Source organism: Muntiacus reevesi, chromosome 22, assembly GCF_963930625.1.
Source record: "Muntiacus reevesi chromosome 22, mMunRee1.1, whole genome shotgun sequence".
Classification (NCBI taxonomy): Eukaryota; Metazoa; Chordata; class Mammalia; order Artiodactyla; family Cervidae; genus Muntiacus; species Muntiacus reevesi.
The window spans coordinates 3356721-3373720 of record NC_089270.1 but is presented as its reverse complement, the minus strand read 5'-3'; the positions used below and the strand labels follow the sequence as shown (position 1 = coordinate 3373720).

The 17000-nt window shown below is 49.5% G+C and overlaps 1 protein-coding gene across 1 annotated transcript in view; it reads right to left on the bottom strand.

Annotated features, from left to right (window-relative positions):
• AFAP1 (actin filament associated protein 1) overlaps positions 1–17000 on the bottom strand; it is a 152155-nt gene that overhangs the window by 76561 nt on the left and 58594 nt on the right. The window contains exons 3-4 of the mRNA XM_065914448.1: positions 13908–14005; positions 2462–2570 (exon numbers count right to left, since the gene is read on the bottom strand). Coding sequence (XP_065770520.1) covers positions 2462–2570; positions 13908–14005 — 207 coding nt within the window. The remainder of the gene's footprint in view (positions 1–2461; positions 2571–13907; positions 14006–17000) is intronic.

The following is a 17000-nucleotide window of genomic DNA, read 5'->3' as shown; positions in this document are numbered from 1 at the left end:
ACACTATCAATTTCTAGTTTTGAAAGCATGCTGGAAGAAGGGGGAGTGGACGCGGGAGACGGCTGGGACCAAATGTCCCCAAAGTTGGGAAATACCCTCCTCAAGATGTTTTTGTTCTTTATTCTCCACTCTCAGAAAGAAAGGGATCCAATGAAGTTTTGAATTATATCAAGCCATTTAACTTTTGTGTGTTTTCTACTTAATTTACAATCTTCTGAGGCAGTTGATGCTTAAGAAATGATTTAAATGCATTTTTGCCAAATGTTTCTAAAATGAAAGAGAAATTAAAATATTTAATCTCCAGATCTCAAGACCCAAGATTTCACAGTCCTCTCATGAGAGAACAATCCCTTCTCTCCTCACTCAGAACAATGAGTATCTACTGATGCTGGGCTGAGCCTCTGTAGGAAGTTTCCAGAGAGAGCAGGCGTGAGTGAGCAGGAAAGGCCCTTGGGTCTTGGAGTCCAGCCCGCCCGGCTTCTGTGTGTCTCTCTTCGTGTTCACAAAACATCCCGAGGGGATGTCCTGCTAACAAGCAAGTTAGATTCCGCTTTGCTCTAATGGCTCTGCTTGCGTGCTGCCAGGGGAGAGAAAGATGGCAAACCCCAAGTCTGCATGAAGCAGAGACTTCCGGTGACAGGCAGATGGTGAGGATGAAGGAGACTGTGTCTGAAAACAGAGGAGATGGGATGACAGGCACGGAGAGTCTCTCCAAGACACAAGCTAATAAGTGTTTCACTCCCATTTTATCCATGTTTAACGGGAAAGGCAAGTTGGGTTCCCTAAGTCAGCACACTCAGAGAGGCCATGTCTGTATCATCACAAGACAAAGCATGCTGCCCACCAGAGTACTTTTTGCTGTTGTTCAGTCGCTCAGCCGTGTCCAACTCTGCACCCCATGGACTGTAGCATACCAGGCTTCCCTGTCCTTCACCAATTCCCGGAGCTTACTCAAACTCATGTCCATTGAGTCGATGATGCCATCCAACCATCTCATCCTCTGTCACCCCTTCTCCTCCTGCCTTCAGTCTTTCCCAGCATCAGGGTCTCTTCAAATGAGTCAGTTCTTCGCATTAGGAGGCCAAAGTTTTGGAGCTTTAGCATCAGTTCTTCCAATGAATATCCAGGACTGCTTCTCTTTAGGGTGGACTGGTTGGATCTCCTTGCAGTCCAAGGGACTCTCAAGAGTCTTCTCCAACACCACAGTTCAAAAGCATCAATTCTTCAGCTCTCAGCTTTCTTCACAGTCCAACTCTCACATCCATACATGACCACTGGAAAAACCATAGCCTTGACTAGAGGGACTGAAGAGTATAAGGGGGAGAAAGAAAGCCAAAGCTCTAGAAACAAATTCCAGACACCACTACAAAAGGTGTTCAAAGCCAGCATGTCCTTTCTGCAAATGTGAAAGCTGCCGATAAAAGGGGCACTTCTGAGTCCCCAGCAGGAAGAGAACAGCCATGTCGTGATAGCCCTAACTCAAGCAAAAACATTCTGGTAAAACCTGTATGAATGAAGGGAAAGAAAAGAAACAGGAGACAACCTAAATGCTGATCAACAGGTGAATGGACGAAGCAGCTGGGGGACGTGTGTTCAATGGAATGCTACTCGGCCATAAGAAAAAACAAAACAACACTACTTGCAGCAACGTGGGTGGGCACAGAGATCGTCCTACTAAGTGAAACAGTCAGAGAAAGACAAAGACCATGTGACACCACTCACACGTGGGACGTAGAATATGGCACAGATGAACCTCTCAGTGAAGCGGAAACAGAGGCGGGGGCTCGGAGGGCAGGCTGGTGGCTGCCAAGGGGGTGGGGTGGGAGAGGTGGGATTGGGGGTTTGGGGTTAGCAGATGCAAACTGGTATTTACGGAAAAGATAAACAGCAAGGTCCCACTGCACAGTGCAGGGAATTCTATTCAATATCCTGGATAAACCGTAATGGGAAAGGACACAAGAAAGGATTTAACCGAGTCACTTTGCTCTATCACAGTAATTAACACAACACTGTAATTTGACCATACTTGAATAAGAACTACATCTAAAAGCGAAACAGCCATGAAATGTCTACTTGTTTTGTATATATCTTGTAGACACGCCCTCCTGGCAGCACCATGAAAGCAGCCTCCAAGGGACATACCTTGGTCAAGCTGGCGGGGACCCCATGGGCACATACCTCAAAAGGCCATCCCCTTCTGACCAAAGGGAACACATTTCACTAGCTGAGACATGTTCCCATGGCAACGGGATTTCACTAATTTTGAGTCACAAAAAAGGACAACCATCTGAAATTACCCAAGGTGTGAGGAGGACCTTAGACTTCTCAAAGCCCTTCCTATATTCCCTCCCTCGGGTTCTCCTGACTCTAAACTTCCATGCTGCTGGGTATGCACCAACTCCCCTTGACCTCAGGAAACGCGGGGCTCCGTAACAGCCTGGCCGGACGGGAGGCCACTCACTTGAGGTGATGTACTCCGGAGCCTTCCCGGGACTCAGGGGCACGGCCTCCTCGTAGTAGCCTTCCGGGAGAGAGGACGTGGGGAGCGGTGGCGGCCCACTGTCGGGTGGCTGAGCAAAGGAAAGAAAAACAGCAGAGCACAAGCATTAGAAGAGAATTCTGGATTCTTACCTAACAGGGGTCCACGGGTAGATTCCTCTCTCCTTTGTAATGTCTCCACAGAAAAATAACATCATCCGACAAAGACTCCTGGGAGGGGTCACTGCTCGCCTGCCCACGACCATCCTCTGCCTGGCCCTGGCCATGCCGTTCAATCCACGCCACTCGCCAGCCATCACCAGACAGAAACTCAGGCAGAGGCTGCAGTCACTGGCCCTGGCAGATCCCTCCCCAGAGCAGAGACGGGGGTCTCTCCTCCCCTCCACCCAACAGCTCACCCCACACCACTGACCCTCCCAGGTCCCCAGGCTGACTTTCTCCTCCTAGGACCACACTCCACACCAGAGACCCCTGGGGGGCACAGAGACGGTTCAGACCTGCCCGTGCGCATCTCAGAGAGTTCTCGTTACGTGGCAACTGAAGAGGTGAGCGTGTGTACCCTCCGTCTCACCAATGTCCTCCTGTGTGTCAGGGGAACTTACAAAGAGAAGAGGAAATCACCCATGAGCCAGCTCTAAAAAAACTGGACATTACTCTTGGAGAAGGAATCTGCGCATCACTCAACCCAGTCCCATCGCAGTTCCTCAACAGACTCTGAGACAGGCAGGCTGGTTTCGAAGCCGTAACTTCACAACGTGGAAAGCTGGCGGGCACAGGTCGGTCCAAATTCCAGCAAGACCAGCTGAAGCGCCGGTCTTTCAAACGTCCCTGGCGACACTAAAGCAGACCCAGCTCTTCCTCCCATGAACACGTGTAGGGTCTGCTGGTTCCATCCCTCCCTCCTGGACCTCAGGACGACAGAGACAGGAGGGCTGGAAAGCCAACACACGCCAGCACCTGCTGCCTGTGGGCGCCACCCTGAGTAGCCTCTGCCCCGGTTATGAGCTGCATCAGCCACCCCACCCGGGGACACTTCAAGGTCATCACCTTATGTTTCACAGACACAGAAAGTGAGGCTCCGCGTCTAAAAACACCTGCTCAACATCAGATGCTGCTTCGTGACAAGCTGGGGTCTTCAAGTCCAGGTCTGCCCAGCAGTGACCTTTCTTCGATTCATATTCTTTCATATTCACTCTCTTCCCCATTTCCTAACTAGCTCACACCACCTATATCCTATAAACAAACAGGAAAGATGTCACTGGGAATGGAAGAGAACAGAGGCCCCAAACTGAAGAGCAACCAAGTTCAGTTTCCACGGAGAACAATGACCCATAGAACATGAAACTCCACCTTCTTTTTTTCCTGTAACTCAAGCCTGAAGCCAAGAAGTCCTTTGCAAATGACTAATCGCCACTGTGGGCTCAACCCACTCCTTCCTCTGAGATGAAGAAAGATAATTCACTCCAGGTCATCTGTGCAGCATTCCGCCCCGTCCTCGGGGCATCCCGGCAGCATCCAGGTCATCTGTGCAGCATTCCGCCCCGTCCTCGAAGGCAGCATCCCAAGCCCTAGCTCCCCTGCACTCCCCTCCCCAGGTTGCTGCCCACCGGCCCTCACCCTGGGCTCTCGTGCTGGACATGTCCAGGTCCTCCTGAGGGGCGGTGCTGACAATGGAACCTGATACACGACCCTCCCTGGGCCAGGTCAGAACAGAAGTTCACATCGGGGTTAAAAATCTCCGCTCAGTGCTTTTGGTAGATGGCTGTTTGAGTCCCTGAGTGTTTTTATTGATGAAATGAGAATGTTTCAACTTCCTCTTAGTGTGTTGAAACAGTGGAATTATTCATGTTCTGGGAAAGCATTACCAATGGCTGAATCAAACAAACACTCATCAATTAGCACAGCACACTCTTCCTTTCCAGGGCTGCTAAGGTGCGTGAGGCAGGAGCTGATGCTCAGCTAATGAGACTTCTCAGTGGACTCTCAGACCCCGCTGGTGCGCACTCCACACAACCTCTGCACCTGTATGCCCTTAAATCCACGATTCTACTTCTAGAAATACATGCTAAGAAGGTCAACTGGTCACATGAGCAAAAACATGTAAGGATATTCAATAAAAGCTTTTCCCTCCACATTTAAAAGCAATCAAAATATCGCCTGAGACGAGACTGTTTAGGTGTTCCACCACACCCACGTGCAGCCATTTAAAAGGAAAACGGTGCACACATGTGGTCATTTGCTTGAAAAGTCTCTACTGGACGCTGTTACATGAAAGAAAACAGGTGTCTGTTAGTCTATCGGAGCTGCGCTTATGCGGACCTCTACACAAAGACGGATCACTCCCCAAAATGCTAACACAAGGTTACGGCTGTTTCATGCACATCTGTAGAGCTCGAATTTTCTTTTTGGTTTTTTTTTTTGTTAGTTTGTTTGCTTGCTTTTGTTTTTTTAAGCAGTACCTTGCGGCATGTGGCATCTCAGTTCCCTGACCAGGAACCGAACCCGTGACCCCTGCATTGGAAGTGTACAGTCTTAACCACTGGCTGGTCAGGGGAGTCCATTGAATTTTCTATATAGTATTGTTTTTAAAATAAAAAGAAAAAGTAAACTTTAATTCTGAAATCATACACCTCAAAAAATAATATTTCTAGAGAAGTGCCCTGCCTCTCCAAAGAGGATCTCACACTCCACCCCCAAATGCCAATTGTCCTTGAACTTCTGCCTCAGGGGTTACAGACACAGGTAGAGGTAACAGTTTGTCAAAGGGCAGATGCGGAAAGAGACTGAAAAGAACAGGAGGACCACGATTTAGCACCATGACCTTCAAACGGAACACTTCCTTCAGATCCTTCCAGAAGGTCAGAAGTCACTGGACTTGCTGGAGAAGACTCTTGAGAGTCCCTTGGACAGCAAGGAGATGAAACCAGTCAATCCTAAAGGAAAGTAACCCTGAATGTGTGCTGGAAGGACTGATGCTGAAGCTGAAGCTACAATACTTCGGCTACCTGGTGTGAAGAGCCAACTCATGGAAAAAGTCCTGATGCTGGGAAAGATTGGGAGCAGGAGAAGGGGGTGACAGAGGATGAGACGACTGGATGGCATCATCGACTCAATGGCGATGAGTTTGAGCAAGCTCCAGGAGACAGTGAAGGACAGGGAAGCCTGGTGGGCTGCATGCAGTCCATGGGGTCGCAAAGAGTCGGACAGAACTGAGCGACTGAACAACAAGACAACACAAATACAATGACCATTTTGCTATTATTTCAGCAAAATGACAATATTAACCACTATTCACAGACGGCCTTCCACGTGTCACACACTGCTCTGGGTGACTTTCTGTATCTTTTTTCTTGTTCAGAAGACAAGTCTGAGAGGTTCGTGTTTTGACTATCATTTTGCAAACGAGGAAACTGAGGCTCAGGGGATGACAGATGTCGCCCAGTGTCCCTGCTGCGGCCGAGCTGCTTCGTGGAGGAGGAGGAGCGAGCTGGGTGGGCACTGTGGCAGTGAGACTGCACCCCTGAGCCAGGACCAAGGCCCGGGCACCTACCGCTGTGGTGGCTGAACCAGCTAAGATGCAGGGAAAGCACCTTCCCAACCTTCAAGGTCACTGGGCGCAATCTGAGGCTTCCAGCTCCTGCAGCTCAGCGGGACGTGCCCTCTCATCTCCTCAGGAGGAAGGCGCATCTGTACTGTCTCTGTCTCCACTCCCACTCCTCCGTTCTCCTCTCCCCTACTGCACTTTCCCACCCCACCACCTTCCCCTCCGCCAGCCCCAATTTATCACTCAGTCCTTTGCACCAGACACGCCAGTGAACCAGAAGTTCTGACTTTCGCAGAGAAAAACCCCAGCTGAGAATGTGGACTCTTTCTGACTTTAATTCTGTACGCACAGGGGTATGTCCAGATTCTGTCTTTCTGGTTACGGTGATTAAAATCGTAAAAGTGAAGTTGTGTGATGGGCCCAGCACACACATGTCAGGAAGAACAGGTGCGTGAGTTCGTGCGGGCTCAGTGTATCCAACTCTTTGTGACCCCCGCATGGACTGTAGCCCACCAGGCTCCTCTCTCTGTGGGATTTCCCAGGCAAGAATACTGGAGGGAGTTGCCACTTCCTTCTCCAGGGGATCTTCCTGACCCAGGGCCTGAACTCGTGTCTCCTGCATCTCTTGTATTGGCAGGTGGACTCTTTAGCAGCAGCCGAAAGACAGGATCTGACAGAAGAGAAGCGGGCCCACGCTCTAGTTCTGCCACGCATCGGCAAAACCCTTTTCCACCAGCACGGCATGAGGATAGCAGCAGCACTCCACAGCATCAGCTAAGCTTCCTGACCATCAACAGGGAACAAAAGTTTAAGGTCTAAACTGCTAAATGTGGTTTCAACCCCAACGTCAAGAATTTCGAGTATGGGACTTCCCTGGCAGTCCAGTGGTTGAGACTCCGTGCTGCCACTGCAGGAGGCATGGGTTCAACCCCCACTCAGGGAACTAAGGTCCTGCGCGCTGCTCAGCAGAGCCAAAAAAATTTAAACATTTTTTTAAAAAAAAGAATTTTGAGCAGGTACTCTTCTTGGTAAAGTAAAAGGTTTCTTTTTTAATCCAAATGACAACCCATTCCCTTCTGATCACTATTTAATTTACATTCCAACAGTACTTGAGAAAACACTGGGAAATCATTCACGCGTATTTTCTCAACTTTTCTCAAGTTTTATTTATACATGAGTAAGAATGAGAGACCGTGAAGCCACTTTCTCTTCCATTCCTTCTCCACCAGGAGGCAGGGAGACGGAAGAGTCCTACGGCCATGCCAGCAGGACAGAGCATAGTTCCACGATGAAGATGCCGCAGGGATGAGATGTGACACCAAACCCTGAGGTCTTCAAGAGACAAGGAGAAAAGAAAGGGCATGGTTCACATCCAGAAGGATCACATCTGACTTCCCTGGGAATTAAATGATTTTGTTTTAAATCTCAGGCTTAGTCTTCACTCTGCAACTGGTAAAATGCCTAATTTTGTCATATAATCTCCAAGAATCTCATGATCCCATCTGTCAAACACAGAAAACGAAGCTGCTGTGAAAGTACTTTAGGAAGGACGAAATGACATCCAGGCAGGTGGTGGGGGCGGGGACCAAAATCTCATTTCTGAGAGACAGGAAGTAGAATGCTGGCTCCAGGGGCTGGCGGAGGGGAGCCCTGTTCACTAGGGACAGAGTGTCAGTCTGGAAAGATGAAAAGTTCTGGAGATGGTCGTGGTAAGGGCTGCACAGAAATACGTATGGACTTTACACAACTAAACTCAGTTCAGTTCAGTCGCTCAGTCGTGTCTGACTCTTTGCGATCCCATGGACTGCAGCATGCCAGGCCTCCCTGTCCATCACCAACTCCTGGAGCTTACTCAAACTTATGTCCATTAAGTCGATGATGCCATTCAACCATCTCATCCTCTTTCACTCCCTTCTCCTCCTGCCCTCAATCTTTCCCAGCATCAGGGTCTTTTTCAGTGAGTCAGTTCTTCACATCAGGTGGCAAAAGTATTGGAATTTCAGCTTCAACATCAGTCCTTCCAATGAATATTCAGGACTGATTTCTTTTAGGATGAACTGGTTGGATCTCCTTGCAGTCCGAGGGACTTTCAAGAGTTTTCTCCAACACCACAGTTCAAAAGCATCAGTTCTTCAGTGCTCAGCTTTCTTTATAGTCCAACTCTCACATCCATATATGATGTGGAAAAACCATAGCTTTGATTAGATGGACCTTTGTCGACAAAGTAATGTCTCTGCTTTTTCAATATGCTGTCTAGATTGGTCATGGTTTTTCTTCCCAGGAGGAAGTATCTTTTAATTTCATGGCTGCAGTCACCATCTGCAGTGATTTGGGAGCCCAAGAACATAAAGTCTCACATCACTAAATGGGACACTGACCAATTATTAAAATGATATGGTCTGTGTTACATATGTTTTATCATAATAAAAAAAATAACCTATTACTTGTTGGCATAGTAATTCATCATATTTACATAGGGTCTGGCCTAAAAACATCAAAACAATAAATTACTATCTTCTATCCAATCTAAATGGGGCTTTCCCAGTGGCTCAGTGGTAAAGAATCCACCTGTCAATGCAGGACACGCAGGTTCAATCCCTGGGTCTAGAAGATCCCCTGGAGGAGGAAATAGCAACTCACTCCAGTAGTCTTCTTTTTTTTTTTAATTGGAGGCTAATTACTTTACAATATTGTCGTTTTTGCCATACATCGACATGAATCAGTCATGAGTGCACATGTTCCCCCATCTCGAACCCCCCTCCCAACTCCCTCCCCACCCCATCCCTCTGGGTTGTCCCAGAGCACCAGCTTTGGGTGCCCTGCTTCATGCATCGAATTTGCACTGGCCATCTCTTTTATGCATGGTTAATACACATGTCTCAATGCCATTCTCTTACATTGTCCCACCCTCGCCTTCTCCCACAGAGTCCAAAAGTCTGTTCTTTACACCTGTGTCTCTTTGCTGTCTTGCATATAGGGTTGTCATCACCGTATTTCTAAATTCCATATATATGCGTTAATATACTGTATTGGTGTTTCTCTTTCTGGCTTACTTCACTCTGTATAATAGGCTCCAGTTTCATCCACCTCACTAGAACTGACTCAAATGCAGTCTTTTTTAACAGCTGAGTACTATCCCACTGTGTATATGTACCACAACTTCCTTCTCCATTCGTCTGCCGATGGACATCTAGGTTGCTTCCATGTCCTAGCTATTGTAAACAGCGCTACAGTGAACACTGGGGTACATGTGTCTCGTTTAATTCACTCCAGTGTTCTTGCTTGGGAAATCCCATGAACAGAGGAGTTTGATGGGCTACAATTCATGGGGTCACAACAAGTCAGACATAACTGAGCACACATGCACACACCCCCATCTAAACACCATGTAAGTCAACTCAGTCATGTCCAACTCATGGCGACCCCGTGGGCTGTGTAGTCCACCAGGCTCTTCTGTCCATGGAATTCTCCAGGCAAGAATACTGGAGTGACCACTTAAGTGAGCAAATAAAAACATTTCTGGAAAAAATACCTCATCACCCCGTATTGTCTACAGCCCCCAGAGAAGCGTCCTTGCTCTTCTCGCTCAGCAGGAGGTGAGAGGTCTCCCCGCCCGAGGACCCCCTGCTACTCTGGAGCGGAGGAGGGGAGGGCAGGAAGCACAATCTCTAGGGGTCTGTATCAGCCCCGCTGGTGGGCTGGGCGGTGGGGCCAGGCGGCCAATGTCAACACAGATGGGACCCATTTCCGGATGAACCGGCCTCCTTCACAAACGCTCCCTCTGCACCGGCTGCATGCTAACTAAGGACCAGGCCTTTGATAGCTGCACAGCTCTCAGTGCGAAACAAAAACAAGAATCTGTTGAAAAGCGCAGCCCTTCCCAGAAATGTTTTCAGGATGCATATGCATACTTTGGCTTGCTCCAGTCTCCCCAGGAGAGCGAGGGAGCTGGAGGGGCTGTCAAAGGCAATGCACCCCGCCCTGTGACCTCAAGGGTTGAGAGCGGTTGTGAATTCGAAGAGCAGAGGCCCACACTCCCACCGCCTGACCTACAGGCCACACCGAAGGGGTCGCTGGCTCATCCAGGACCCTGGGCTGCAGACGCATGGACTCTAGGGGCAAAATGGAAACGTGCACTGTTCCCTTCCTGTACAGAAGCGTCAGTGGTGTGACAAGGCGGGGTTTTTGATGTGGCCCTGACCTCGAGCGCTTGTCCCGGCGTTTTCTGCTGGGACATGAGGAACACAAAGGAGAGGAACACACACCATCTTCAGAAGGTTAAAATTTCATGCAGTGAAGAGAATGTCAAAAAGAGGCACTGCCGATCCATGGGCATAAAGTTTGCAATTACCCCAATGGATACATTTTAGAGGTCCACTGGGTCCCCCCTCCCCCGCCTTTCACTTCTATCACCTGAGCGTGATTCACCAGCAATGGGGCACAGAGGTCCATCTGGTCTCTGCCACATTCTGTTGGGGGGGCGGGTGGAGCTCACTTAGGTGTCACCCAACCAGAGGGGAGCGCTGACCCAAGAGGGCCTCACAGAGCCAGGTGAGGGCCCTCAGTTAGGGGCCTGTCAGGCCTGAAATGGGGGGTGACAGGATGCTAAGCGTACTCAGAAAAGCAGCCAATGTGACCCCACCTGCCTGCCTAGCCTCTGAAGTGTCCAGGAAAAAAGATGTCAAGAGACACTTGATAATGATTGCAAAAAGCAATGTTCAACACTTAAAAGGGCTAAAGACAGAAAAGGACTCATTTCTCAGAGATCGTAATACGCACAGCTGTGATAAAAGGCAGTATTCCTTTGATGCATGCCATAAAAGAGTTTAAAATGCAATTGTGGCTCAAATAAATGAAATAACACCAGGTTGGAGCATCCTAAGTCTCACATTAGAAACAAATCCCCTTTGGTCACTTAGAGTTGCTCTAAGGATGGTCTGATCTGCTCTGCAGGCAGGCCCTCGGCCCCTCAAGGTTTAACCCCCACCACAGTGTGTTCCGGCGTCACCCACGGAGGAGCCACCCAAACCCTATCACTCAGCCACACAGAGGGGCCTGCAGGCTTCAGTCCTTCGGGGTCTTTCTCGGGCTTGTGCTCTAATCTGTGATACGCTCTCTGCCTGGCATAGACTGCTACCCACCACATCCCTACCACCAGCCAAATCTCCTGGAAGTCAGCGTGCAACAGCACACGACCAGCTGGACAGAAGCCAACTTACCAGAGGCAGCTTACAGAATGATGGGCTCACTCGATGAGTAGCGAATGCCCTGAAAAGCTACCAGGAAAATACTCGTGCTGTGGAGCATGAGTTTTAGGGCACAAGGGCTTCAGTAGCTGTTGCTCTCAGGCTCTTAGAGCACAGGCTCAGTAGCGGTGGTTCCAGGGCTCTAGAGCGCAGACTCAGCAGTCTTGTCGCCCAGGCTCTAGGGTACAGGCCCAGCAGTCGTGGTTCCCGGGCTCCAGAGGACAGGCCCAGCAGTCGTGTCTCCCGGGCTCCAGAGGACAGGCCCGGCAGTCGTGGTTCCCGGGCTCCAGGGGACAGGCCCAGCAGTCGTGGTTCCCCAGCTCCAGAGGACAGGCCCAGCAGTCGTGGTTCCCGGGCTCCAGAGCACAGGCCCAGCAGTCGTGTCTCCCGGGCTTAGTTACTTTCCAGCATGTGGGATATTCCCAGACCAGGGATGGAACCCACATCTCCTGCACTGGCAGGTGGATTCCTTACCACTGAGACACCAGGGAAGCCCAGAATGCTCATTTTACCAAGTTCCCCAAAACTCTAAGAAGCACTGGCCTACACAGGAACACCCGGCTCTCGCCCAGAGCGTAACAGACGCCAGGTAGATAGTCCCAGCACGTGCGGCACAGCGCCGCTTCTCAGACTCACAGCAGCTCACTAAGTACTACTCAGCTCACTTCAGTTCAGTCGCTCACTCGTGTCCGACTCTGCAACCCCGTGGACTGCAGCGCAGCAGGCTTCCCTGTCCACCACCTACTCCCAGAGCTTGCTCAAATTCATGTCCATCCAGTTGGTGATGTCATTAGCACACTCGGTTCAGAATGAGGCATCTCAGACACAGAGATGTGAAAGCTACAGTCTGAACCCACACAGCAAGGGTCAGAGCTGATGCCTGGAAGCAGGCAGCCACTCCCGACTGCACCCTGGACCCTGCTGCCTCCCCAGCACCCAATGCAGAAACAGGCTCACGGTTCCTGAAAAAACCTTCTCCCAGCTGTGAATGCTTGTGAGTGCTCACGTCAGTTTTGCTGCCTCACCCCCACAAATACTGACAGGACTGTTGGGAAAAGACTGGATTTGAAATCCAAAGAATAGGCTACAAAAATTTGCTTTTGCCTTTCCCCCTAACCTTGAGCTGCCCCTTTGCCAGTGGATCCACATTTCCTTTTCTGTAAAGTGGATATACACAGCCTTCACATGGTCAGAGGTGTTTCAGGGCTCTCTGAGGTCAGGCTGTGGGGATTACATGAAATTATAAGTGAAAGGGGACAAACATGACCTGTGACAGGTGGTGGGGACCCAGTGAGCACTGAGCTCGCTCCGCCCCCTCTCCAGTGACCATCACGGAGCACCCACAGGACACCGGCCCCGCGCTGGGACCCAGGCAGGGACGAGACAAACAAGCTGTGCCCTGCCTCCCTGCAGCTCCTCTCCGGGTGGACAGACGGTCAGATGATTCATACAGAAAGCAAACACCAGGAAGAGAGCTGCTAAGTAACTCATACTGCTGTAATTTTGATTGACAGCCTAGTTTTCCTGAGAAAGCAAATTACAAAATAGCGAAAGGCAGGAAAAGCTGAGTGGGCCATGAATGGCAAACATGAATATGCCCACATCACAAAAATAGCCAGAGAATTCCAAAACAAATTTTGAATGCAGAAGATCAAATAAAATACACATGCCTGGACTATGTACATGTTTTTCTTCTGGAGGGAAAAAAAAAAGGATATTTAATCCCAGAAAGAAGCATAGCAATGAATATTAAAGTTTCAGGCTATGGGTATTCAAATTCAGAGCTAACGCAGAGAGGGGCATGTCACTAGACTCTATTGCCATTGTTTTGCTGATAAATCATCTGGCTTTTTAAAAAAAATCTGACTTAAGAATAGATTCCCATGGACCTGTAGCTCCAGCAGTTTTCAGAGGACCAGCAGCCTCCTATGGGAAGGCCACACCTACAGCCTCCCACTTAACCATTACTAGCTCCCCAAAACACACTCATATAGGCACGCCTTGGGCAAACCAAGGCCTCTTTTCTTGCAGAATCAGGCTTTTATCACCCGCCCTGGAACCAAAAACAACCCAGGTGTCCAGTGATTCTCCTGAATGTGGGACATTTTTTTTTCCCATTTTCATTGAGGTGCACTTGCTTTGCAACTCTGTTGGTTTCCACTGTACAGCCACATGCATCAGCCATGTGTGCATGCATGTGTGCACGCATCCTCCCTGCATCTGGATCGCCTCCCACTTTGGTCGGCACAGAGCACGGAGGGGAGCCCCCTGCGCCGTGCAGCGGCTTCTCATCGCTGCCTGCTTCTCACATGGCAGTGTGCTCACGGCAACGCCAGCCTCCCAGTTCATCCCACACCTCCTCCCCCGTGGTGTCCATACGCCTGTTCTCTAAGACTGAATCTCCATTTCTGCTTCATATGTCACACTGTCTATACCAATGTGGTATACAGACACCATGGCATATGACTCAGCCACAAAAACGAATGAAGCTGGGTCATTTGCAGAGACACAGATGAACTCAGAGTCTGAGAAGTAAGTCAGAAAAAAGGAAAACAGATACTGTATATTAACACGTACATGTGGACTCTGAAAAAGTTGATGGTGGGTCTTGCACTCACCAGCCACGGCTGTGGGATCTCGGGCAAAGGCATCTGGGGAGGGGCCGGCAGGCTGCTCGGGGTCTCTGGCTTCGTGGCATGATCCTTCACTTCAAAACCTGCACCAAAACCACAAATGAGGATGAGGAAGGCTTGCTCCTTGAAAGACAAGCTGTGACCAATCTAGACAGAATATTAAAAAGCACAGATGTTACTTTGCCAACAAAAGTTCATCTAGTCAAAGCTATGGTTTTTCCAGTAGTCATGTATGGATGTGAAAGAAAGTAAAAGTCATTCAGTCGTGTCTGACTCTTTGCGACCCCACGGACTATACAGTCCATGGAATTCTCTAGCCCAGGATACTAGCATGGGTAACCGTTCTCTTCTCCAAGGGATCTTCCCAACCCAGGGATCAGACCCAGGTCTCCCACATTTCAGGCAGATTCTTTACCAGCTAACCCACAAGGGAAGCCCATATGGATGTGAGGGTTGGACTATAAAGAAAGTTAAGCGCCGAAGAATTGATGCTTTTGAACTGTGGTGTTGGAGAAGACTCTTGAGAGTCCCTTGGACTGCAAAGAGACCCAACCAGTCAATATAAAGGACATCAGTCCTGAATATTCATTGGAAGGACTAATACTGACGCTGAAACTCCAACACTTTGGCCACGTGATATGAAGAACTGACTCACTGGAAAAGACGCTGATGCTGGGAAAGATTGAAGGCAGGGGAAGAAGGGGACGACAGAGGATGAGATGGTTGGACGGCATCACCGACTCAATGGACATGAATTTGAGCAAACTCTGGGAGTTGATGATGGACAGGGAAACCTGGCGTGCTGCAGTTCATGGGGTCGCAAAGAGTTGGACACGACTGAGCAACTGAACTGAACTAAACTGGATGAGGAAGAGGAGCAAGCTGTGAACAGCTGCCACCTCCTTGACCCCACACTGAACACATCACAAATGTTTACTTTCTCTAATCCTCTACAACAGTCCTGCAAGGTAAGTATTCTTCTGCTTCATTCAACAGGTGAAAGATCTACAGCTGGACCAAAAAAAAAAAAAAAAGGGTTACAGCACTTAACTAGAACACGGACAGGAAGCATGATGGAGCTGGTACCAAGGTGGACATTCTTCCTGAGGCCGGACCATCTGTCCAGGCGAGCAGCCTTTTCTGAACTTCTGCCCAGGCTAGTGCTTACCCATGTACTGAGGGGGCAGACGCCTCCCTGGGAATTAGTGAGTCTGCACCGAGCACCATCCAGGGGTTGGATGCAGTTAACACACTTGCTCATTGCTGACAAGGCTGACAGATTCTCATACCTTCAAGCCAGCGTATTCACATTGGAAAGACAAACAAATGTACACCAGACTCTCAGGAGATGTGGGGAGCAGGGAACAGGAAGACACTAATTTGGGCCCAGTACACATTACGTGCCAAGGGCTCAACTTTCTAGACCTAGAAAAATAACTGCTCAATGATCACCTATAAGGGGCTGAGCATGATGTCACAGGCTGGGAAAAGACAAAGTCTCTGACCTGCAGAAGCTACAATGAAGACCAGAATCTTGGCAGAGGACTGAAAACAGTAAAAAAGAGAAAAAAAAGAAAGAAAGAAAAGAAAGATAAAGGATGAATGGAAGTTCTACTGCAAAGACAATCAGTGGGTGAGTTTCAGGCAGAAATAAAAAGCTGAAGAGAAAATCAGTGAATTGGAAGGTATGAGGAGCTACATTCAGAACAAAGCATGGAGGGGAGGGGTGCTGGAACCCACTGGGCAGAGGAGGAAAGGAACGGAAACCAGGGGAGAGCAGACAGCAGCTCCAGAGGCTGGAGGCCCAGACTGTGGCCTGTTCAGACCAGTGGTCTCAGGTGACTGACACTCGGGTGTACACAGCAGAGATGAGCTCATGAGAAATGTTGCCTCTGCTAGTAAAAGCAAGAGTAGGAGATAACAGTCAACAGTTACTCAGCATCCGCCGTGTGTCAGGCACTGTTTGGAAATGTTTTATATCATCTTGTCAATCTGCACAACATCCCTCTGAGGTAGATGCTCCTACCCCTTTTTTCCACAGGGGAGGAGACTGGGCATTGACAGATCAAGTAACTTGCTCAAGGTCACAGACTGGGTAAAGGGCAGAGACAGGAAGCAAAGCCCACATGACTGCACAGCAGTCTCTCTCAGCTCGATCCCATTGGTTATATTTCTCTGGAGAAGTCTGGGTAATAAACCTGCTTTCCTGTGAGTCTGGGATTTTGAAGTGTGAAAGTGAGTGGAAGTCACTTAGTCGTGTCCAACTCTTTGCGACCCCATGGACTATACAGTCCATGGAATTCTCCAGGCCAGAGTACTGGATTGGGTAGCCTTTCCCTTGTTCAGGGGGTCTTCCCAACCCAGGGATCGAACCCATGTCTCCCACATTGCAGGCAGATTCTTTACCAGCTGAGCCACTAGGGAAGCCCAAGAATACTGGAGTGGGTAGCCTGTCCCTTCTCCAGTGAATCTTCTCGACCCAGGAATACCACATGTCATAAAGGGCCTCGTAGGCAGCCTGAGGGGCCTGGAGTTCATCCACAGGCAATCAGGTAGTGAAAGGATCCAGACAGCGAAGCAGCAGTATCAGTTAAAAGCGAGCTTTCACCCCTACTTTTGTCTCTGTCTCTCTGGGCTTCCCAGGTGGCTCAGCGGCAAAGAATCCACCTGCAAATGCGGGAGATGCAGGAGACCCGGGTTTGACCCCTGCATCAGAAGATCCCCTGCAGGAGGGAACAGCAATCCACTCCAGTGTTTCTGCCTGGGAAAACCCACAGACAGAGGAGCCTGGCGGTTATATAGTCCATGGGGCCACAAAGAGTCAGGCATGACTGAGCACATAGAGTTCTCTCTCCATCCGACTGGTTCTTTCAATCTGACTGACCCCAAAACACCATCCTCATCCTGCATTTCTGTCTTGGGGACTCAGGCAGCTCTCATTCCATCTGGTCCCAAATCCTTGAACCCACCCCCAGACTGACCAGCAGAACTTTCTGGAATGCCAATCTAACTTTGTCAAATCATGGCTCTGCATACTAAAAAGCAAAGAACTGCACATTCAGACGGCTGAAGCGCACT